This window comes from Octopus sinensis, linkage group LG5 (assembly GCF_006345805.1).
Source record: "Octopus sinensis linkage group LG5, ASM634580v1, whole genome shotgun sequence".
Classification (NCBI taxonomy): Eukaryota; Metazoa; Mollusca; class Cephalopoda; order Octopoda; family Octopodidae; genus Octopus; species Octopus sinensis.
In genome coordinates, this window is record NC_043001.1 from 33,713,350 (window position 1) to 33,739,280 (window position 25,931).

Below are 25,931 nucleotides of genomic sequence, written 5' to 3' on the forward strand. Positions count from 1 at the left end.
CATTGAGAAATATGACTATAAATTTGAAATATATTGTTAGCTTGGAGTTCCAAGTTGTATATTCCTTTTGCTGGTTAATGACAATAACAACAACACATACTGATGACTATTAATAGAGAGAATATATATATAAAAAAAAACCTACATTAAGAGTGAAAGATTTAATAATTAATTGAAATCCTGAAATAAGTAAAAAAAAATTGGTTATTTATTAAATAAGGACTACAAAAAAGAGAGAGTGCGTGAGAGAAGAATTCTCCTCATTAACAAATGATATCAATCTGCCTGAGACTGTTTTTGGTCCTATGATACAAACTTCCTGTTTTAAAGTGATCTCTCATAAATTAAAACTTCTCATGTTAATTTATGCTAAAACATCAACTTAATAATTACAGTTATTTCACTAAATTCTTTTCAAAATTAACTGAAACAAAATTAATGCAGTTCAACTGAAATATGGTAAAAAGCAAAAAGATTAAACATATCAAACACAAAAATAAATCTTCCTTGGACAGACACAGTATAACTGTGAGAAAATAAATATCATATATAAGAAATATGCAAATTTTTATGATAAAAGCATTTTAAAGAGAAATAATGTCAAGCGAAACACTCACTCACATAATGAAAAAGATAAGGATAGGATATATTCAATCATATTATGTAGCCTATTCCACAAAAGAATATTTGATCAAAACCAAGACTCTAAGAAAAGTCAATGTTGGAGTTTTAACCAAGACAAGGACAGAAATGTCAAAACTCTAATCTACAACCTAAGATTTCATGAAACAAGTAATAAAATGATAATTTCAATAACAATTATATGAACCCAGAATCTATCTGATGTCTCATTAGAATCTATATCATTTAAGATTCTTCGGTTTTGAAACAATTTAACTAAGCTGAGAAATACTGGCATTCATAGAGACAGAAAAGATAAAAATCTCAACAGAGAGGATCCAACAAACTACTGGAACTAAAATCAATACCAGAAGAGACCAATCGTGTTATTTTAGGAAATATCTAACAAATTTTGCATCATTCATTCAGTCGGTCATGCATGTATCTATATAAGTATGTGTAATGTCTATTTAAAAAAAAAACCCAGCAACTCTTATTTCAACACAATGTTATGGCTAGCAATTTGAATAAAATAGAACAAGCACAAAAAACTACTACCTTCAGAGGTAAGAAAGTATTTCTGCCTCAACTTGAAAGGCAGATTACAGAAAGCATTTAAGAATTTGATAACACATGGAGATTAAATTTGAAGAGTGAATTTAAAGAACCTACAGCAACTAGAGAGAAAGGACATATGTATAGCATAGTCCATTAGATGTATAGTACAGTCCAATTTATGAGAAAGGATAAATAGTGGGCTAGAGAAAGTAAGTGATCATCAAAAGAAATGGTTGGTGAATGCAGGGAAGACAACTATAAAGTTAGCAGTTAGTGTTAGAGCAGATCTATGATGTCCCAGCAGTGACCATCTCATCTTTTTCGTATTTTTAGAACTACATTATCTAAAATGTGTCCTTCTTTTAACAAGATATTATGGTATGCTTTGAGGGAATTTAGCTTTTTTCTTTACAGAGAAGCTGTTTTGTTGGCTCATGGTTTGAAGTAGAACTTCAAAAAGATTCAGGACACCTACGTATGGATAGGTATAGTACAGCAGACCAATGTATATAATGCCACTATGGAAAATAAAAATTATTGCTACTATGATGATGGTGATGGTGACATGGAAAAGAAAGGAAGGATGAGAAGTAAATCTAAGAAGGGGTTTGAGATGAAGGTTGATACAGATAATGGTATTACAGATTATCTGTTTGTTCCAGCTGAGCAAATTTCTAACACACATGAAGGGTTAGTCAGCAGAATGTAAAATATGACATTTATATTCTTCAACATCATACGAAATACCATCTGCAACCATTAAGCGAAATAACAATCATGATCATCGTGCATTTTAGATCATCAAATGTAAAGTTTACACAGAACATAGTTTTATACTAGAATGGTAGATATAGCATTTGTCTGAGATTTAACACTAATAACATTATGCGTTTGTGTGTGTGTGAATTTGTTCCTTTTGCATATTTTTCCTATGCTGGCACTGTGTGGTTAAGAAGCTCACTTTGTAACCACATGGTTTTGGGTTCAGTCCCACTGCACAGCATCACAAGCAAGTGGTTTTCATTATAGCCCAAGCTAACCAAAGCCTTGTGAGTGAATTTGGGAGACAGAAACTGTGTGAAAGCCCATCATGTGCGTATATGTGTGTGTGCGCATGTGTGTGTCTTTGTGTCTGTTCATTTGCACCCTTCCATGGAAAACATACTTGGCTATGAGGAAACATTAATTTGCTTGAAAATAGATGAGGGTTGGCAACAGGAAGAGCATCTAGGTGTAGCAAATTCTGTCTGATCCATGCAAGCATGGAAAAGTGGACAATAAAAATGATGATGATGCTGATGATGAAAAATGATGATGATATATGTGTAGACAAAAATAAAATAAATGCGCCCTTTTTTTTAAGCCTAGCCAGGCTCATGGTCCATCGCAGCATTACTCATTTTTGCTAGCTGAGTGGACTAGAGCAACGTAAAATGAAGTGTTTTTCTCAAGAACACAACACATCGCCCGGTCCAGGAATCAAAACCACAATCTTACGATCACGATACTGACACCCTAACCACTAAGCCATGTGCCTCCACATATGTGTAGATACTAAAGCTATATTTTGGAATTTTTTCTTCTTCTTGTAATGGCTTGTAATTATAATTTCTTACACCCTTTCTGGTTTTGAGTAGCCCAGCTTCTTAAGAATGGTGTTGAGGTAATTAAGTCACATATCTGCAAGTATCATTTTGAGTAAGAAGATATATGTTCAAACAATCTATCTATCTAACTATCTACACTTGAAGCTACAAAATTACTAATTTATATATAAGTAAAAAAAATTACAATAAATATCATCAACAATTCTATGATTACTTATTCACTGACATTTAACTATTTTGAACATGTTTCACAAAAAGTGGTGATGTAAGTAGAATAAAACCTGAATGAAAATAACAGAACATTATAAATATGACTTTTAAATGACTTGGCATAAAACAATACCTAATTCATTGATCAATACATGCAGAGTCAGATGACAGTGCACCAGCTCATGTTTCCACAAGTGTTGTTTCGCTAGAAAATCTATTTTCCCTACTTCAATATGTATTTTTCATTTCATTGTAATATAAGGTCTGGAGATTTTTTTACAGATTTTTTCACATTTATATATAAACTGACTAAACTGTTGTTTGAAAATTTGGTATTTTTCTTAGAGCCAATGGTTCTATCATGAAGTAGTGCTGTAGCCCACTTCTTTCATAAAGCTTATCCTGTGAAAACAAAACAAATTAGTATGAAAAATTCCAGGTCCATCAAATTCATCACTGTTTCACATGCATGCACACACACACACACACACACACACACACACACACACATTTCTTTCTTTTGAATTTTCTTTCTATCTCTAAATGTTCCCAGTAGTTTTTAAATCACAATGTAAATGCAATATTTTGAAGTTAGATACTATAATTGCTGACAATTAGGCATAGGAGTGGCTGTGTGGTAAGTAGCTTGCTTATGAACCACATGGTTCCGAGTTCAGTCCCACTGTGTGGCACCTTGGGCAAGTGTCTTCTACTATAGCCTCGGGTCGACCAAAGCCTTGTGAGTGGATTTGATAGACAGAAACTGAAAGAAGCCCGTTGTATATATGTGTGTGTATATATATATATGTGTGTGTGTGTGTGTGTGTGTGTGTGTGTGTGTATATGTTTGTCCCCCCAACATCGCTTGACAACCGATGCTGGTGTGTTTACATCCCCGTAACTTAGCAGTTCAGCAAAAGAGACCGATAGAATAAGTACTAGGCTTACAAAGAATAAGTCCTGGGGTCAATTTGCTCGACTAAAGATGGTGCTCCAGCATGGCCACAGTCAAACGACTGAAACAAGTAAAAGAGTAAAAGAGAGAGTAGAGTAACTGGGAATCAAGCTAACTAAGAGATGCACCTATTGGGAATTTAAGGCGCTAGACTATTGATTGCAAAAATCACGAGTCCAAACACTATCTCATGCATATAGCCCTTTCTCTAAGACACATTAGTCTAATGCCTGTGGCTGCCAAACTACTGCTAGATATCCTCTATAGACAATTCATCAGAAACAAAAATCTAATTTTTAATTCACATGTAATTAGTTTTTCTCTTCACTTGTTGGCTGAAGACCTACAGACATCTATCTTCAAAGAACACACAGTTATGCCATATTGTATTTACTCTAGTGAACCATCTGTTAACAGATTACTTACAGGAAAAAGTTCTAAGATAATGTTTCTTGCACCATTATGTACAATAAAAGTAAAGTTTTAAATAGCGAATATGTGCACACAACTTCAATGTTGCTTTCACATGTAAGCTTTTAATAATTCCCTAATTCATTTCACATGCCAACTAGACCAAACACAATACATCCCAATAAGCTTACACCATTAAATGCTCATATTTCACTAAAACAACAGCACAAAAGTAGGCCTTTTTAAAAAGGAAGAGCCCTGTTTGGAAATCAGTGAATCAGTATGCCCCAGTCTTATTAATCACTTCAAATATTTGACATAAGGTGAAAACTACATTTTATATCAGCAAGGATTAGTTTACCTAGAAAACAAATTCAAATAAACCCAGTTCAACTCATTAGCTGATAATATCAACAACACTGCATCTACACTACTTGAATCATTTATTCACTTCTAGTTTTACTGAAAATGTCACTTCCCCATTTGAGCAGTGTGTTTACAGTATTAAGTTCCTATCACTCTGTTTCCATTGTCTCAAACACAGTGAATTTTGTGATGCAAGTTGGTACAGAAAACCATACATATATCAAATACCTAAAATCAATTATATTAATGAACATTGAATGCTTTCAAATAAGTATTCAGATTACAGTTTAATATCGCCTACCTATTCGTTTCAATACATTAGGTTGGCTACTTTTCTTGTGCAAGCTAAGTATAAAAATCTCCTACACCTGGCAAACACCTATAATATAGTGATGTTCATTAATTTTACATCTCCTGATCTACTCTTTTAACCAACCGAACATAGGTGGATCAGGCTATATACCGTCTGTTACCATATCCTATATTACATACACAAACACACACTGACACATAGCACGTACACAAACACTCCTTAAAGTAGAAATGCATTCACTAATAGAAGTCTGATTCTAGTTCAAACTGGTGAGGATAATTAAAATAATAAATTAAATGACTAAACACAGTAAGAAGGAAATCAATAAACCAATAATAAGTACAATAAGAAATTTATGAAAACCTATGAAGGCAAACTAATTTCATTTGGGCATTTGCCAATTTCTAGCCATATTGTGACAACCATAACGACCCAAACAGTAAGCAAGTAAATATATATATTTACATTCTTACACACTTACTTATACCACCTCTTCACACAAACGCATTCAAGTGAATGTTTAATGCTGCTTAATATAGAGTATGTAATGTTACAGTTATTGCAGTTTGTTGTATAGCTCTGGTCAGCCTTGATTGAGCACACCTAAGTATATTAGAACTTAATCAATACAGATGAGTGTTTGTAATTAATGAAACTGGACACGTGAGAGTAAAAGGTAGGAATTAAAGAAAGCTTGGTGGAAAGATCACATAGGATTTGTTTCTGTTTACTTTAAGCTCCAACAATTGTAAGTCTCAGGCCAACTTGTTACTACATGATTGAAATAATGGGCTGATATACTAATTGTTTTTATTGATAATTACTGTTTCATATTCAAACATCTACTGCAGCCACCACTACCACCGCCACAACTCAAAATAGTTTTTCATTAGATTCCTGAAGGAGCTACTAATTCTCTTACTGTGGAAATCAGATATGTCCAATCAAAATTTCATCACTCTTAGTTGCAGAAAGCAGTTTTATATAGCAATCTACATTTTATTGAGGAATGTTATGTTTGACACTATTTTTTGTTCAACGTCGCTTCATTACCAACGTCGCTTCACTGGCACCTGTGCCGGTGGCACGTGTAAAAAGATTCGAGCAAGGTCGTTGTCAGTACTGCCTGACTGGCGCCCATGCCGGTGGCACGTAAAAAGCACCCACTACACTCTCAGAGTGGTTGGTGTTAGGAAGAGCATCCAGCTGTTGAAACTCTGCCAGATCAAGATTGGAGCCTGGTGCAGCCATCTGGTTTGCCAGCCCTCAGTCAAAATCGTCCAACCCATGCTAGCATGGAAAGCGGACGTTAAACGATGATGATGATATGTCAAGTTTATTAGGCCAACGTGAATAGCAGAAAATACCAATTCTATTCATTGGTAAATATTTAACACCATTACAAGAATAACCATGAAATTTAATTTCACAGTTAAAGGGTAAAGATATATGTATAGAGGGATTTATCAGTACAAACGTGTGTGTGTGTACATGTGCATATTGATGAAGCTGGGCAACCTTACACAAGAAGAAAATTAATTTCTTAACTTCAAAACTATCAAGAAAAAATATAAGTTAAAGCAATAAACTTTTGATGGTTCAAAAATATAATAGTAAAGATAAGATATTCTGAGATGAGACAGAGAAATGAAAACAAAGGACTTCATTTTGCATTTAATTTTCCAGTCAATAGTGAAACACCACATTAACAGCAATAAAATATGTTCGTAAAAGGCTTGAAAGATTAAATGAAATTAGTGTAACAAATATCTCATCATGTCACAATTGGTGAAATTTGAGAAGAAATTAGTCCAAACATGTCAAAATTATTTTTGTTTTACAGTGTTAGGAAAAGATAATTAGAGAGGACATAGTGAAAATGAGAAATGTAAAAAGATGAGTAAACTAATTGTTTGAGTAGAGAAAAGACCACACTTAGTAAAGAAGAGATTGCACTTAGTAGAATAGAGAAAAGACAATAGAATTATTGGCTCAAAGCACAGAATCAGTTATTTGTAATGACAAAAGCAACAAGTAAATGATAGAGATCAATAGCAGATTCTAAAAGATTTCAGTGGTGTAAAACAAAAGTTCTGAAGTTGGTGAGCCATTCAACAGGAATGCAATATCCATAGTAGATATAACCTCTTATACAGAAAATCTGCTTGTTATCTCAGAGTACACTGATTATCAACCAATTTGTAACACTGAGCATCAGGTGATCAGTGTTACAAATTGGTCAATAATAAAGTAATTTCTGTTTCAGAAGATGTACTTTTAATTTATGTGAAAAACATGAGATTTTTGGGAACACTCCTCAAGACATTCAATCCTAATATATTAGGTTGGCAACTAAGTTCCTGTGGGTTTTTTTTAAATTTTGGAATCTATTTTTTTCGAGAATTCTATTTTTGAGTCATTTTGGAATCTATTTTGTTATTTTTTCAAGTTAATTTTAGTTAATTTTTGTTTATTTTCAGATTATTAAAATGGAATGTCAAGTTAAGAAAAACGAGCATTTTCGACACCTTCTTTTTGCTTTTAATCAAGGTTCTAAGGCTTCAAAAGATGCTGTGTATGGAGAGAGTGCCATAGCTGAAAGAACTGCTTGTGATTGGTATGCCAAGTTCAAAAATGGAAATTTTGACCTCAAAAATGCTCCTCATTCTGGCCGTCTAGTTGAGTTCGATAAAGAGCGATTAAACCAACATTTGCACAAAAATTCTCGTCAAGCAACAAGGGAACTGGCAGAGAAAATGGAATGCTCCCACACTGGTGTAGAGAAACATCTTCACTTGATGGGAAAGGTTCAGAAGTATGGAGCATGGGTTCCGCATGCTTTAAGTGACAACAACAAAAATCAACGAGCCACAATCTCCACTGGTTTGTTTTCTTGTCACTACTCAGGTGACGAAAAATGGTGCCTGTACATCAATATGAAACAGTGTAAGGAATGGCTTAGCCCCAGTAAACAAGCGACACCACGTGTGAAACAAGATTTTCATCTGCGTAAAATGATGTTGTGTGTATGGCGGAACTGGGAAGGGATTATCCATTACGAATTGCTTGAACAGAACCAAACGGTCAACGCAGAACTCTATGTTCAGCAGCTGGAACAACTCAACATAGCTATTCAAGAGAAAAGACCTAATTGGCAGCATGGAGTTCTTCTGCTGCACGACAATGCCCGCCCTCATATCGCCAATTTGACCAAGGAAGCCATTCAAACGCATGGCTAGGAAGTGCTGCCACACCCGCTGTACTCTTCTGATTTGGCACCAACAGATTTTCACCTCTTTTAATCTCTTTCAAATGCTATGCGCAGAGTTTCGTTCAATACTGATGCAGAATTAAGAGCTTGTTGGATCAATTTTTTGCGTCGAAATCAGGTGATTTCTACCAACGAGGTATTGAAAATCTTGTTGAATGTTGGGAAGAAGTTGTAAACAACACGGGTGAATACATTATTGATTAATTAATTGTTATTTTTTATTAAACCTTTTAAAAAATTTTAATTTGAAAAAAACCCAGCAGGAACTTACTTGCCAACCCAATATAAGGCTTAGCAGTGTGAGTGTACATGTATATGTATAAAGGTATTTCCAACTAGAACCTTTCTTACCACTAATAGCCCAAAATAGAGTTGAAGGTTAGGTAAACTAAAACACGCAGAGCTGTGCACTTTTTCCAGGAACACAATAGCTGTTGACAGAACAGAACTCAAGAACAAGTGGTCAGTCATCAAGTAAATTAACCTTAAAAAATGTTGTTTCTCAGTGCTCACAGACATACATGTTATGTCAGGTCTATTTCAACTCTTCAAGTTCTACTGACATTAAAACTGTTTACATGCATTATGATGACAATATGAACAGTATGAAGTATTTTGATTGGACTCTCTCACTTTATATATATATATAAAATTGTGCATAGAAATGTGATATGGTTTACATAAGTGTCTAATACACCCATGTGGTAAAGTATAGTGTCTGGTACAGTTATCTACACATTCAAACAAACAAAAATATATAACATGCACATATAGTCAGGTACATAATTCCATGTTACCAAAATCTTTTCTTGTGCAAAGACGAAAGAGAAGAATCGTACCTGTTTCCTCTGAAGGGCATTTAACAGGGTTACGACAAGATGGTAGACCTTCACCGTCTTCAGTGTGCATGAAAAAAATGAAAGGAGAAAAAAAAGAAAAGATAGCAAATAAAATTATGCCTGAGTGCAGTGCAAGCCAATTTTAAATGTTGATTAGAATGAAGCAAATAGAAAGGAGAAATATAATGTGGTCCTTAATGATAAATTGACTAACCATCACTCTCTTCTGTGGTATCACCAAAATCTGTTAATGGTTCATCCCCATTAACAATGGGATCCTGGGAAGGCTCAAAGGCATCATCAGTAGCAACGAGATCAGTGTCATCAGCATTTGTAATGGATTCTGTTTGAACCACATGCTGATCGGAGGAATCAGTTGGACAGTCCTGGAAAAGATAGAAACAAAGCAAAACATTTATTTGTTAGTTGGTACCCAAGAACCAGTTGTTTATATCAGTTACTGCTCAACCTGATCATATCTTAATTGGAGGCACAGCTCTCTTTGACCTCTTAACAATCTGTAAACAAATTAATGTTAACAATATTTCAGAAACTATTTTTGAATTACACATACTTCTAAGAGTGCCACAAGAATTAGATATAAAAAAAAATCTTTTTCTCTGACCATGTTTTACATTTAATAAATATACATTTGTCCAGACTATTAACCTGTGTATTCACGATACTTACACCTACCATACATTTCAATTGGCTTGATTGCCAATCCTCATTAAGTGTCATTGTCATAGATATGTACCAACTGAATTTAATTGAGAAACTTCAGGTCTAAGTCAAAGGTGTGTACACATGTCAGAGAATTACTGAAGAATATCATTACTTTAGAAATAGAGGTTCCTGAATTTAATATGATCTGGGGTTATATACATTTAGGAAGAGACACCTAATGATGATCAGAAATCAAACTGATAGAAACTTGGTATACAGATGTAAATTTACACCCTGTAGATGAGATTAATATAATTATAGTCATGAAGAACAGCTCATCTAGATAAGGTACCATTTAGATATTTACCTTATCTGGAAACATTTCAATTCCTTCATGAATCATATATAAACAGATATTTTATAAGGATGATAAACAAATAAGTGACGAGGTAATGTTATAAAGCCAAAAAAATCAATTTATTTTGCATATTTGAATGGCATAATTATCCATAATTCATCAAAATGATTTGAGTAACAGATGGTTTATTGTTTAAATGTGTTAGTTTCCTAATAGAGTAGGAAGTAATAACACTAAATGAAATTTTAATTATGAGTTGAAAAAACTGTAATTAACTAAACAAAAAGCAAAAGCATTTTAAAAAAAACAGATAGTAAACAACTATTGATATCTTAGAATTAAATGAGTTGGAAGGTGGAACTCATTTAATTTTTTTTTTATTTTATGCAGACTTTCTGGTACAGTCAACCAAGCAAATATGAAGATAAAACTAATTCATTTGCTATTTAACATAATTAAGCAGCGAAAACTCATTAAACCATAATTACTGTTTCATTCGCCACTAGTACTTTTGTTTTAAACAGTTTCTACAAATGGGAAATGTAAGATCAAACAAGAGAGAAGTATTTAATAGTGACAATTAAGTACCATGTATAATGGGCTTCTCAGTATCATTCTGAATTTTTCTTCAAATATTCTAAGATTTAAATTGTAAAAACCTTTTCTCATTTTCCTTCTCATAACAATCTCGTATTACTATCCTTTTTGGGGAAACAAAGCAAGTAAAATTCTATTGGTGATTTTTAATTGCTAACATATGTGACTATACAAAGTAGGATTAGTTTTGTAATGTTTACAAGCAGAAACTGATCTAACACATTAGTTTCATGCGCTACAAAAGCCAGAAAGAGGAGAAAAAACAAATTAAGTTTTAGAGTTGTAACAATTGTCAGAAAACTCATTGGTTGATGCTAAATCTATTTACAGATTCCAATATGCATTTAGATAAATTTAAATTGGATATGTTTTTCTATAATGGAAAAAAACATTTGAAACATCTGCAAGATGGCAACTTGACCCTAAATTTTGAAAGCTTGATATAATATTACTTGTAGCTACCATATTTCTCAACACAAATCTATTTATCATTTTAACATCCACTTTTCCATGATTGCAGGGCTCAGATGTAATTTGTTAAGACAGATTTTCTATGACTGGACACCCTTCCTGTTGCCAACGTTCACCAGTTTCCAAGCAAGGTAATGCTTGTTTATGATTAGACATGTTTTTACAGAAGATTAGAAATGAAAAGAGACTACATATATGACTGTGATGTTCTTTTACACTTGGTGTCAAGACAAGGAAACATAAACACACACTAACCACTTACAACTAGACAGCCAAAGTATTTCAATTAATTTTCATGAAGACATGGGAGGGGTTTAATAAATTGTAATTTGATATATTGTTATACTATGGCAGTGTTGACCAACTGAAATAGCACTCTACCATTAATGTTATAATGAGATTTTAATTTAAATATGCTTCAGCACAGCCTACACTGTTGTGATGGCTAAAACAAAGATTTCAAGTAGGTGACTTAAGTGATACAAGGAAAAACACCATAAACAACAGTGCCAGTAATTCATATATGAATTTGCAAAGCAATCTCTATTTTTCAATCATTTGTCCATTTCTAATATCTAGCAAGGAATTTATAAAGTGAGGGGTTTTGCATATTGGAGATATTGTTTTTACTACTGCATACCCTTCCTATTACTAACTAACTACTCACTACAAAAGTAGAAAGTAGAGCCTGTATTGTTAGCAAAATAGGCTGATGTAGGAAGAATTACCCAACTGACAAGTCATGTTCTATCAAAAGGAAAAAAAAAAAGAACTCCAAAGTAGGTCAAAATTTTATGGCCATTTTCCATGCACTGTCTTTCATTTTATTTAAATCTGTATCTCAGAGTTTAAATATTCTAGAATATTTTTTAATGAAATAAAATAAAAATACCATCCTCAAAATGAGAAGTTGATAGCATTTCATTTCATTACAGAATATATTTAAAAATATATTCTATATATATAAGGGTAAAGACCCCTTCGGTCATGAATGACCATGGGATTGCACCTAAAATATTTCTCTCTGAGGCACAAGTCCAGGCAAAGTTGTTTATGGAATACCAGCAGTTGCCCATGCCTCCCCTTTTATCACCGTCGATGTTATCCAAAGGAAAAAGCAAAAGCTGATATAGCTTGGCACCAGTGACATCGCAACTCATTTTCTACAGCTGAGTGAACTGGAGCAATGTGATATAAAATGTCTTGCTCAAGAACACAACACATAGCCTGGTTTCAGAATCAAACTCACTACCTCATGATTGTGAACCTGACACTCTAACCATGGAGATATACATAAAATTAACTATCCATTAAAATTTTATGACTTAAAAATGATGAATTAATGCTAATAAATTGACTGGTTGATTAAAAAATGTTAGAAAATAACTAGTATTATAAGTCAAAGAAGAATCACCACTTTTGTTTCATTTGCATGGATTAGATGAAATTCATTAACGCAGGTTTCTATGGCCAAATAGTTTTCCAGTCCTTCAAACAGCACAAATGCAGAACATGTTTACACAGAAGATTGCAAATACAAGACATCTTGTGTATGAATGACATTTGTTTATAATTAGCACAGGACAAGAGTTCATGAACACACACACATACAATCATCATCATCATCCTCATCCTCCTCTTCCTCCTCATCGTCATTTTAATGTCCACTTTTCCATGCTTGAATATGTCACATAAAATTCATTGAGATAAATTTTCTATGGCCTGTCATCAACACTCACCTGTTTCCAAGGAATATTTCCCTTTAGCTAGGAGACGACAAGAAAGGAATGACACTGCTTGGATGATGGTGACACTCACATACAACTATCATTCAATATGAAAACAAGGAGACACGAACACATGTGGACACACACATGCGGCTTCTTTCAGTTACCATCAACCAAATACACTCAGAAGGCTTTGGTCAGCCCTGGCTATAGTAGAAGACACTGGCCCAAGATACCTTGCAGTGAGACTACAACTGAAACCATGTGGTTGGGAAGCAAACCACACTGCTATGCCTACACCCAGAACAAGAAGAAAATAAAATTCTTTCAGCTCGTTTTGAACTATTATTTGCAGATATAGATTCAAAATTAAATTTAGAGGTACTTGAGACATAGATGTAATGCAAAGACAGAAACTAAAGTCATCTCCCTAAACATCTACTGTAACCAAAGTACAGAATACTAATATTTGATACATTCCACCCAAAGACTAGTACATGTCTCACTTAATTCCAAACTATTCACAATAAACATTACCTGATATTTCAATCACCTCACTGTCCAAACTCTGTTCATTCACCGTAATTTAATCTTTCTACAGTTTGGCCACAGTTTACAATAGTGAAACATAAACTTTGTGGCAAGGTTGTATAAATCAATGAATGTGAAGTCTCTTAGTAATTAATGCATAGAGAAATGCCTGTATCTTTTCTATAACTAAGAAGTTCTGGAACATGCAGTGGTTCGCAGCACTGATAAAGCCCCTATACAAATATTTACCTGATATTTTATCAAACTATTTCTGTTCACCTATTAATATTTTTATATGAATAATTTCAAGCACAAGCACACGGCCTCAAATTTGAGGAGAAAAACAGTCTGTTGAATTGAAACTGATACTTAACTGGTACTTATCTCATGGAACCTGGAAGGATGGAAAGTAAAAGATGGACTCTGCGAAGATCTGAACTGATAAACTCATGGCATGTAATGATATACTACGGAATGCTGTTTACTGCTCTACTGGTTCTGATAGTTATTTCTAACATGGGGAGAAATTTAACAATTTTGAAGAATGCTGTCAACTTAATTGATTGCAAAATTTAATAGACACTCAGCTTACATCCCCACCTCCACAACTAGAAAAATGTAAAGCAAAGCAGATTTCAATAAGATTTGAATTAAGAATATACCTGCAATGCTGCCAAACGTTTTTTTTCTTTCAGTAATCTAGTGATTCTACAATCCAACACTACTACTACTACTACTACTACTGCTACTACTACTACTGCTACTACTACTAGTATCAAACTAGAAAAATTTAAGCAGAACATGAACAGAATCAACTTCACTTGTCAAGGTAGTCAACTGAAAAAGTTCAAAAGGAATTGAGTTTGTCAAGAATAGGAGCTAAAAAGTTGCTGAAAATGAGAAGTTGAAGATAATGGAGAATGAAATTAAAAATATCTTCAGAATGAACTTATTGAATATAGAAATGATTTTGGTCGATATTTGTCACCTACTCTCTCCGCCAATCATCTCCTTTCTGTGCCTTCTCTCCTCTTCCTGTCTTGCCCTTCATCATAAATGTTTCAGTTATTTTCACCTTTGATGCTCTCACATATCTACTGTAACCCCCACCACTAAACCCCTTCTATATTACACACCTTCATTTCCTCCAGTCATCATATCTTGCCCACTCACTCACCTTAAGCCTCTATATCATCTCACCTATTCAATGTCTCTTGAGGGCATGTTCCAACGCATCTTCACTATCACCCTCTTTATCTTACTCTTCTAACTCACTCTCCTTTGTTTTCCAACTGGGGTATCCAAGACACTTATATCTGTCCCTCTATACCATATCTCTCTCAACTGGCACAAAGCTACACCTCCTCAATACTACTCTCCCCTCCCAGTTGAGGGGACTTTTAGTTTTGCAAGGTACTTTGTGATCCAGTTGGTGCTGGTGCCATGTAAAAAACATTGGTACTGGTGCCACATAAAGGGCACCCAGTATATTCTGTAAAGTGGTTGGTGATAGAAGGGCATCCAGCAGTAGAAACCATGCCAAAACAATGGAAATTGGTGCAGCTCCTGACCTTGCCTAGCTCCTGTCAAACCATCCAATCCATGCCAGCATGGAAAACCAATGTTAAATGGTGATGATGATGATGATGACAACAATGATATCAATTACTAATAAACCACATGTCTATTTCCGCCACTTCAAATAATGAAGCCCTGTACTGATATTAACCCTTTTGTTACTGTATTTATTTTGAGATGCTCTGTGTTTCTTTCAATTACTTTAAATATAACAAAGAATTTAGTAAAATAACTTAGTTATCATTCAGCTAGTGTTAGGAACATAAATTATGACTAAGGTTTGGTGGAAGATTTTAATTCAATACTTATGAAAACAAGACATTTGTACTTAGAACCAGAGCCGGTTTCAGCTGGGTTGGTAACGAAAGGGTTAAATAGTAAAAATCTAAAAATTTTTCCTTAATTGCACAACAGAAACAAAAATTCTTCTACACCATCTAGTATGACAAAAAGAAATTGGCACATTAAAAACAATATTGACAGCACATTGGCTGAAAAGCCAAACACAAACCATTTATTGCTTATACAGCAACTGAACACATTTAAAACTTGTTGCAAATGCATCTGTATGCAATTTTATTATTTTGCATGAAATGGAAAAATGCCAAGAAGAAAAAAAAAAGCTACATTATTAAACTAGGTGTTCAGTGTTGGATTATTAGAAAATGGGAGTTAAATGTACAAAAAAAAGGAGCTAGATTTAGCAACAAAAGAGCTAAATTGGCAACACAGCTTGGGAGCTCTGCCACATCTGCTTATAAAAAAATGGTAAAAAACTACTACCAGTACTACTATTGCTACTACTATTACCACCAATAAAAATTTTTAACAGATACATGATCAGATATTTATGAGGAGAGAACAGTGAATTAAATCAATAACAGTACTTGAGTGGTACTTTAAGTTTATCAACCCTGGAGGAACAAAAGGCAAAACTTCCTCCAACATGATCTGAACTAATAACATAGAGTGACATTAAAATACCACCAGGAATTTTGTCCACCAAGCTACTGATTAAATCCTAGAATATATGTAAGTGTATCTATACATATATACACTTATATAGGCACACACACACACAGATACATATAGGTATACACACATAAACATGAACATATATATTCACACATACACACAATTATTCTCTAACAAGAACTGTATTGATAGTCAGCACAAAGTTTTGGCCTGCTTAGCTGTCATTGGTAAGTGTGTGTATATATATATACAAACATGCACATATATATATATATATATATATATATACATATATACATATATTTACACACATATAAATGTATACACACACAAGTTTCAACAGTTTTCACTTATGATTTCTATTTACAAGGCATTGATCATCCTGAGGTTACAGTAGAAGATTGTTGCCCAAGATGTCATACAGTGAGCTAAAACTCAAAACCAAAAGGTAACGCTTTGTTACTCCATATCTACACATCCTGCCTGCACCAATATACACATGTGCACAGGTATGTGTGTGTGTGTGTGTGTGTATTCATAACTGTATTAGTGTGTACATGAATGACTAATCTGGTGTGCCTTCAGATGGAACTAGTTGGGTAACAATGATGCTGTGTATGTCTAGTTTGGATGCAATGGCTACAGGAAGGACATCCATTACAGCTTCAATAAGTCACATCCAACACAGTGATAATGATATGTATAAAATATATTAAACATCATGGCCTATGTAAAACGCCAGTTTGATATTTGAGAAGAACAAGCCCGCTGACAAAACTTGAAATACCCCTCTCCACACATACATTTTTGGGTGATTACATTACTGATAACATGTTATCAGTAATGTAATCACACAACATGATAGTTACATCATTTGAGTCTCATTTATGGGTTTATTGGCCTGCTTCCTCAAATTTCTTTTTATGTAATATTATTTGTACAATTATTTAAAAATTTTAGCATATCGGAGAGAGAGAGTGGGGGGGGGGGTATGTGTGGACATCTGTTAAAAGAGAAGTTTTTGTTTCAGATATACAACTAATAACGATATTTTATTTTTAATTTTTCATTACTTTATTGGAAGCTTATCAAGTTTGCCTGAGTTTATTTCATAAGTATATTAATGTTAAATAACACTATCATCAGGACATTTAGGTTTAAAAATAAAGGGTGCTCTAAGTACTTTACTCTAGGGTTTCAATAGGATATTATAGGAAGAAATTTGGACATGTATAATGGGTGTTTCAAGTGATGGGGTGTTCTGCAAAATTAGTTTTCACCATTGTGAGTTATTCTATACACGATGGCAATGCATGCTACTAATGCTTTTCTATAAAGAGTTATAAAAATATAAATACTTCCCCATTAAAAATGTATATTCATCCTATCGAAAAACTGTGGTAACAGCATAAACCATTTAACATTTGTGTTTATGAAATTTATAGCTTTCAAGCTCTATATATTTTACAGTCAACATTAAAAATGTATATATGCGTTTGAATGTAGAGTATAAATGTTTTAATTTTTGGTATGCACACTATGTTTGCTGTTAAGATACTGTGGGGTACTGATGATTCTACAAAAAGCTAGATTGTGATATATTCGATTTATTGGGACAATTTACTTTCACTTAATGTGATTTCTGGTTGTACTCAAAAGCCAAAAGAACAATGGACTCTGCTAGGCTGACTAGTCCGTGATAATGATAAAGTCATTAGCAGTTACCAAATAATCCATTAAGTGCTAGGAGATATTTTCATTTATTTCATTTATTCTAAATGCATTGCTGATGATGATGATGTCATTGCAATAATTGTTTAGCTCTAATTCAGTGCACCTTGAGCAGAACTATGAACAAAGGTGTCTTTATGATGCATATTTCCTCTTTTCTTTAGGCATAGCATATTTGAAACTATATTATTATTATTATTATTATTATTATGATTAATTTTTTAAAAAATTAGTGAGATCAATATAATCAATGTTCCTCTTGAACAGCTTAGAAATTAACAGCAGCAGGAAAATATGAATAAAGTGGGAATTTCAGATGCTTAACATCCTGAGAAGAAGTGGAAGTAGCACTTAATGCAGAGCCAAGAGGAGTGGACGCAACATGGATGATAAAAGGAGTAGAAACAAATAAACAAACAAAAACACACCCACAAAAAACAAAACCCAGCTTGTTTGAAACCTGAGATATTCTAGGTCTTCTTGTTTTGCTATATTTTTCTCTTTTGTGAGATGTTCAAGAACAAGAAGCTAAAATAATCTGTGCATATCTGCCCCTAAATTAATGGAGATATCAGTTAGCATATGAAGGTGAGGCAACGACACCAGTATCAACAAGTAATATGAATGGAAGGTATGGAAAGAAGTGATGAGATCAGATATCAAGAGGTTGGGCATTGTAGTCAAGATATGACAAAGAATCTTGACAAATGGTGATACACTACACCCTGTCTGTGTGGAAAAATTAACATAATGACTTATTGCAAAGAACTTTCAAATTAAATGTTGCATGTGAAATATATCCTCAGAATTTGTATCATATTTTATTAGCAATGCATCCCGGCGTTGCCAGGGGTGTTATGACTTCCAGGCACATTGTATTATTTGCTCCTTTCTTATGAGCACAATTGGCACAGCTGATATATAATTTATGGCATAATGGAAGTTATTGTTAGTTCAAAAGTGAAGGGAGAAGGTACAATTTGCATGGATTTGCATGAAAGTGCTTTCTGTTCTTAAGATGGACCACAAACTATGTATTATTTCATCATATAAAAGGGGTTAATATGATTTTGTCCAGAATTCACATTTTCAAAATTTTAATTTCCCCCCATCCTCACAGCAATTTCTTAATTTGTAACTTTTTTGAATTTTTTTTCTTTCTTTTTTTTTTTGTTATCTACATAAAAAAATACAGAGATTAAGAATCTGGGAAATACATATTTTTATAGTATAATTTTTCTTAAAGAAACACTGAATGTCCCTTCTACCTTGCTCACCCATCACCCACTCTTTTCGCTTTTGTCTGATGTTTCCTGCATGTGTAGAATTCTACTGAAATAGCAAACTTGAAAAATACCAGACCACCGCCAGAAAACTTGACTTGCTAAAAACAACAAGTAAACAACATTATTTCTGAAGAAACTTCCTTGGTTTCTAAAAAGCTAAAAGTGAAATATTGGAAGTGTGTAGCTTTTCGAAAATGAGGTGATGGATAAAATTCTTAAAGATTCATACTCTGTTTTTACTCCATGGATTACCAAGAATAAAAATTTGAAAAAAGTAACAAAATGAATTTGGTGTGGAGAGGGAGAAAATAAAAATATTGAGAACATGTTTTGTGGGTGAAATCCTAATGCCCTGTATTGCAAACATAGGAATCGGAACAAATTCAGGAAAAAAATAAGGCAAGGGAGAGGAAATGTCACCTCGGACATGCTAGAAAGAAGGGGTAAAGGACAGGATTTCTGGGAAAACTTTCTTTTAAGTTTATATCGAAGATCAGGTTTTTATATACCCTCATCACAAACACAAATTACACAATAGAAAAAGATCATTTCAATTTGATTTGAGCTTTAAATTTGTGCATGCACATTGCAAAAAATAACATAATTTGCACAGAAGTTTTACCTAGAGAGGGAGAGTGTGTGTGTGTGTGTGTGTGTGTGTGTGTGTGTGTGTGGTGTGTGTGTGTGTGTGTGTGTGTGGTGTGTGTGTGTCAAAGGAAGTTATTTTATGGCATTCTTTTGTTTGAAGAAACAAAGTTGTCAACTCAACATATATGGAATCATGTGATTGTTTGTTAAGTTCCATAAAATTCTTTTAATTTATTTATGCTTTGAAGAGAGCAGAAATTGAAAGAGAGGATAAAGAGAAAAGCAAGATTTGCTTTGAAGTTAGAGGAGAAAGTAAAAGAGAGGAGAAAATGAAAGATGTACGTGTATATGAAATGGACATGTGAGAGAGAGAGAAAGAGGGAGAGTGAGTGAATGTGTGTGTTGTGATGTATGAATTTTTTTGCATGTATGTGTAAACATCACTCACTCGTTCTCTCTCTCTTTCTCTCACACGCACATCTTTCATATACACATACATAAATAGGCAAAGGTAAAGAATACGTACACCAGCCGTTTTCGGCTTAATCCTAACCCTAGCATTCTTTACCTTCGGCCATAAATACATATGCATACAACATTTTTGTGCATGAGAGAGAGAGAGAGTGTGATTGTATTTCCCCATAACTTATAGAGATATAGATATCTTTCAATGGAATGTTTTTCGTTGTGGCTTATTTTAATACAATATTTATGTGTATATTTTAATAAATGTTTGTCTGAGTAGAATTCTACACATGCATGAAACATCAGACGAAAGTGAAACATTAGAAGCAAATTGAAACATTGTCCAAAAATGACCTCAAAATTGTGCGACCAACGTAGTTGCTGAGGTTATTTTAGTTGTAAAAAGAGTTGTTGAGTGAAAAACAAAGTTTATTTGGTAGATAGATAATAAGCAGTGGCTGTGTTTCATTATAACTCTCAAAGTTGTCAACAGTCATCTGAATCAGCTATTTCATTCCTTAATTTCCGTAAAAATTTTCTATTTACTTACTTTTGTTTTAAAGTGAAAGAGAGGAGAAATGAAAGATGTATGAATGTGTGTATGAAATGGATGTGTTTGTGTGAGTGAGAGAGTGAGTGCCACTTACACATACATTAGAACACATACATTCACTCACTCACTCACTCCCTCTCTCTCACATACGCTCATACAAAAAAGATGTATGCATATGTATTGATGTATGTACATATACGTGACAACACACTCCTTCAATCACTCTCTTTCTCTTTCTCCTTTCCTCTATCTCTCCCTTCCTCTCTCTCTGTCTCCCTCTCACACACACACACACATGTCCATTTCATATACATGTGCATACATCTTTAATTTTCTCCTCTCTTTCACTTTAAGACAAAAGTAAATAAATAAAAAAATTTTTATGGAAATTAACAAAAGCACATGACAGCTCTGCAAGTCAAAACAAAAGATCGCCGAAGCAACTTTCTTTATTATAATACAGATGTAACTGTTCAGAGAAACATTACTTTCATTATTCACACATCGTCAGTCTCATAATCAAATGCTGTAATTTTGGTTCAAGTTGAAAACGTGAAACTATTTTCACTTTCTAATGAAACCTGGTCATTATAACTTTCAATATCAGCGCATTTCACTGTTGGGTAGGTGGGTGGGGGTGGGGGGTCAAGTCACATACATATACTAAGACACACACACACAGACATACATTAACGCACACCGCCAGCCTATCTCCGTCTGTGTCATTAGATGTGTGTGTGTGTGTCAGTCATCACAAAAATGTATGCATACTGACAGGCAAAAACACCATTACACAAATATATAGTTGTCAGTCATCAGCCTAACATACAAAACAAATCAAACATGCGAACACCCTCATATAGAAAATGTGATGTCATCGTTGTAGTGATGGTAAAAGATGACATATATATGATATATGATTAAAAGAAAAATCATAATGCTAAATTTTTGTAATGCAAATACATGAATGAAAATATAGTTTAGTTGGTAGCCAAATCCTTACTGAATCTTTTGATACTCCATACGTCAAAACTGGCAACTCGGTTTTGGAATGCATAAGGAACATATGCACACACACATACAAACTCTCTTTTATATCATCATCATCATCATCATCATCGTTTAGCGTCCGTTTTCCATGCTAGCATGGGTTGGACGGTTCTACTGGGGTCTGTGAAGCCAGAAAGCTTCATCAGGCCCAGTCAAATCTGGCAGTGTTTCTACGGCTGGATGCCCTTCCTAACGCCAACCAGTGTAGTGGGTGCTTTTTACGTGCCACCCGCACAGGTGCCAGACAGAGCTGGCAAACGGCCACGAACTGATGGTGCTTTTTATGTGCCACTGGCATGAGGGCCAGGCGAGGCTGGCAACGGACACGAAACGGGGCGGTGCTGGCAACGGTCGCGAAACGGAAGGTTCTCTTACATGCCACCGGCACTGGTAAACACATCTGCAATTTCCATTGATCGATTTTGATTCTGATCCTCACTTGCCTCAACAGGTCAGATATATTGTGTGTAGTAATATTAGTGAGATGTATATTTTTTAACATATGTGAGAATGTCTTGCAGGGAATGTGTTTGTGGACATTGTGCCTGCAATCCATCCACAAATAGTAATAAAGCAACAATGATAATGTACATGTCTAAGACTTAAGCAGCTAGTTAAAACTAAAATAACCTCCATAAGCACAACCATTCCCACTTTCACAGATCTCACTTCAGAAACCCAATATCTTGCAAATAGTCTGATCATCTAAAAATGGTCAACCTATTTTAAACAAAAGCTCAAATTTAAATAGCACAAAAATAAAATTTTAAAAAAATACTCAATACTCAAACAATGTTAATATTGAAACCATACACTGAAAAAAATTAGGACGAAGAAATTCTATACTGAAAACTAATCTCAAGGTTAAGGTTAAAACATTGACAGAATCAGTATTTGACTAATGTTTTGATGGCTTCATACTGAGCTTTGTATCTCATATGAAATGTAGAATGATCTATTTGATTCAATATCAAATGCATTAATAAATATGCTACACCAATTCAAATGTTTCCATATATACTTCAGCACAATTTGTCACTGGAAACAACATTTCAAATAAGAATCTGTATAATAATAAAGAAATAACATCTCTTCACAAACAGATTTCAGCTTACAACGCAAATTTAAAAGTTTTATATTTAATAATACGGCAATTTTCATAGTAATGTGCAATATAGGTTTAGCAGATTCATAAATTTAGATACATATATAGATTCTTAGGCCAGGAGATGTTCATGTTCTTCACTGTAGCTGTGTATTTAATAAATTTGTTTTGAAACCATGTGGTTCTAGATCCAATGCTACTATGACAGCTTGGACAAGTGTACTATACTATACTGTAGCATTGCATTGATCAACTGAGGCATATAGTAACAGACCATCGTTAGTGCCACAACTTAAAAGTGAGAAAAATGCAGTCAAAGTTTCACGACTTTCAGAATGTGATATCTTGGCAAGGAATGAAGTTAGGAAGCTGGTTTTGGTCTTAAAATGACTGTGAAGACCTCCTCTACTCATTCCACCTATGTAAAATGATTTATTTATGTATGCACCTGAAAGATGAAACAATGACTGCATCTGTCTCATTTTGTAGAATATACCAGTACCATGAAATAGTGTACTGCATTGCATATTTTAGCCATAATAGCTAGAAAAAAACATACAGAGACCTTCCAAAAGCATTGTTTGCGTTTTATTATACCAGGGTAAGTATCTTTAAGAGATAAGTAAGACAAGATAGTAAGATAATAGTCCATTATTGTTACAATGGTAAAGAGGAATATTAGAAGATGAAGCCATAACACCTAAAAAAACAATACAGGGACCACACCAAAGTTATTGATTGAGCATGTGTGCTTACGATGGTATGTTACTAAACTCTCTGGTCTGAGTTTGAGTGAGTGAGCATCATGTCAAAGTGTCATGGTACAATTTTTTTCAGCTGGATTTTCGACCTTATTGCAAGCCTCACCAGTTCTTCCTCCCAACTTTTTCAGATTCTAGACGTTGAGACAAAGAAAATGATATACTAAGCTCGAAAATGGCTGGGGTGGCACTTATGACACACTGTCACAAAACGCCTCAATTACAGGTAAGTAAAATTTTATAAACAGAAATTATTCAAACACCAATCATATATATGTGTGTGTGTGTGTATTTATATCAATATCATTTACATCTATTTTCTATACTGGTACTGGGTTGGATAGGTCATTACAGTCTAAGTCGGTCTTTGTTTAGAGTTAGTGTCCTCTAACATGGGTCAGAAAACCATGCCTTTTTTGTATATTCCATTTTCGGTATGATTTCTACAGTTGAATATGCCTTCTAATACCAGCCCTTTTAAAAAAATGTACCGGTGCATTTTATTGTGGCACCAGCACTTAAGGGATATAACAACAAGAGTCCTCCTTCACACTGTCCCTATTCAAATGCCAGCCATTTTACAGCAAATACAAGGGTGCATCTTATAACATCAACACCAAAGAGGTTGCCTTGTTTTCTCCAAAACTAAGGCGTTCTCTCCAATCTCTGTAGTCTCTCTACTTTTTAGGCAGTTGACCAAGAGTGTGTATAGAAGGAGAGTGATAACCAAAAGTGTGAAAGAGGAGAGCATATCAGTATGAAAATGACAAATGGAAAACAAGAGTAATAGGATTTTATATAAGTGTGTGTGTGTGTGTGTTTGGTGATGTGAACAAGAAAATAGAATTCAAAACATGAGTGTATATATGTATATGTATTTAAAAATAATCAGCAGAAGTTGCAGAGTGACTCAAAAGCCAGAGTTTCATATGTTGATCATTGATAATGATAAAAAAAAACCAAATGGATGGATGGGTACATAGACAGACAGACAGGTGTAGTTAGGTAGATAGGCAAAGATACTACTGTATGTGGGGTGGTTAGGTAAATCTTTACCAAGTGATTAATATGATCACTTTAAAACAAGGCCCCATGTTCAAGTCTAATGCATGGCGTCTTGGACAAGTGTTATTTTCTACAGCTACGAGCCAACTCATACCACATAAGTGAAATTGGATAGATGGAAACTATAAAGAAAGCCAGCAGATATATTGTATCTCTAATACAAAGGTACATCCTTATAGTAAACTTAGTCAAGGTGATTCCGTTTGAGAATTACATTAAAGGTCTATATGTCTGTGGAACACTCAGCCACTTACAGGCTGATTCAAATATGCAAATACTTCAATTGATCAAATCATCATCATTGAAACCAATGGAGGTGTGAGTTTGTGTTTATGTGTAGATATATCATCATCATCATATAACATCCGTTTTCCATGCTGGCATATGTTGGACAGCTTGACAGGAGCTGACAAAGCCAAGTGCAGGGTGGTGCACCAGGTTTCATACCAGGTTTTGGCTTAGTAACTCCAACCACTTTACAAAGTGTACTGAGTGCTTTTTATTTGGTACCGATGCTTTTTACATGCTACTGCACTTTTATATTATGGCATTTGATTTGACAAAGTATGTAGGAATTTGTGATGTTATGATTTCATTGTTGTCTTTAATATTTTTTGCCGCTGCTCTTTTGCTCATTTCAACAATTATTGGAAACAATTAACTATAGTGAGATGGCAGGTGATATCTGATAATTTTTTTTTCACTGTAGCTATTCCAAACAGACAACATTATTAGTGTTTTCTTATGTTACTATGTACTTAAATTTAAATTTGTACTTCTCCTGTGAGCTGTTCAATGCAACAAAATGAAAAATTGTTGATTAAGATGTTGATCCTTATCTTCAATTTGTTAATCCTTTTATTCATTTAACTGACACATGGATTACAACAACCATTTTGATAACATTACAGAGTAAAGACAAAGTGAAAGGATAAGAAAAGTGTTGAGATGAGTAGTGGGAAAGAGAAAGAGAGAAGAAAGTAAAAGATATTGCCCCAGGGAATTATAAAGAGTGGAAACATGTAAAGAAGGTGGGCTGGAATATCACGAACAGTAGTAACATGAAAATTTAAGCAGTGTATAGTACTACTTTGTTCCTGTCATAATAGAGGATCTGTAAAACATGTTATCAGTCAGTGAGTTAGGTGTTATGTAGCATGTAATTTGTAACAAAAGTAAAGTCATATGTGTAGTAGAGAAAATAAAAGTAGAAACATCTCTACATGCAGGAAATCAGCAAAGTAAGTGCTGGCAAAGCTGTATGGTTCAGAAG

The 25,931-nt window shown here is 34.1% G+C and overlaps 1 protein-coding gene and 1 long non-coding RNA gene across 10 annotated transcripts in view; one reads left to right on the forward strand and one right to left on the reverse strand.

Annotated features, from left to right (window-relative positions):
- The window catches only part of LOC115211607 (protein Aster-B), a 270,613-nt gene that overhangs the window by 30,786 nt on the left and 213,896 nt on the right, over positions 1 to 25,931 (reverse strand). For 8 of the 9 annotated variants that reach the window (XM_029780198.2, XM_029780197.2, XM_029780194.2 and 5 more), the window contains 2 exons: positions 9,366 to 9,537; positions 9,152 to 9,208 (listed from right to left, as the gene is read on the reverse strand). In XM_029780198.2, coding sequence (XP_029636058.1) covers positions 9,152 to 9,208; positions 9,366 to 9,537 — 229 coding nt within the window. The remainder of the gene's footprint in view (positions 1 to 9,151; positions 9,209 to 9,365; positions 9,538 to 25,931) is intronic. The other variant, XM_029780196.2, reaches the window with a different exon arrangement.
- On the forward strand, positions 5,952 to 25,878 carry LOC118763621. The gene is made up of 3 exons (XR_004999382.1): positions 5,952 to 6,074; positions 7,141 to 7,143; positions 25,867 to 25,878. It is a non-coding gene; the product is annotated as an uncharacterized LOC118763621 (long non-coding RNA).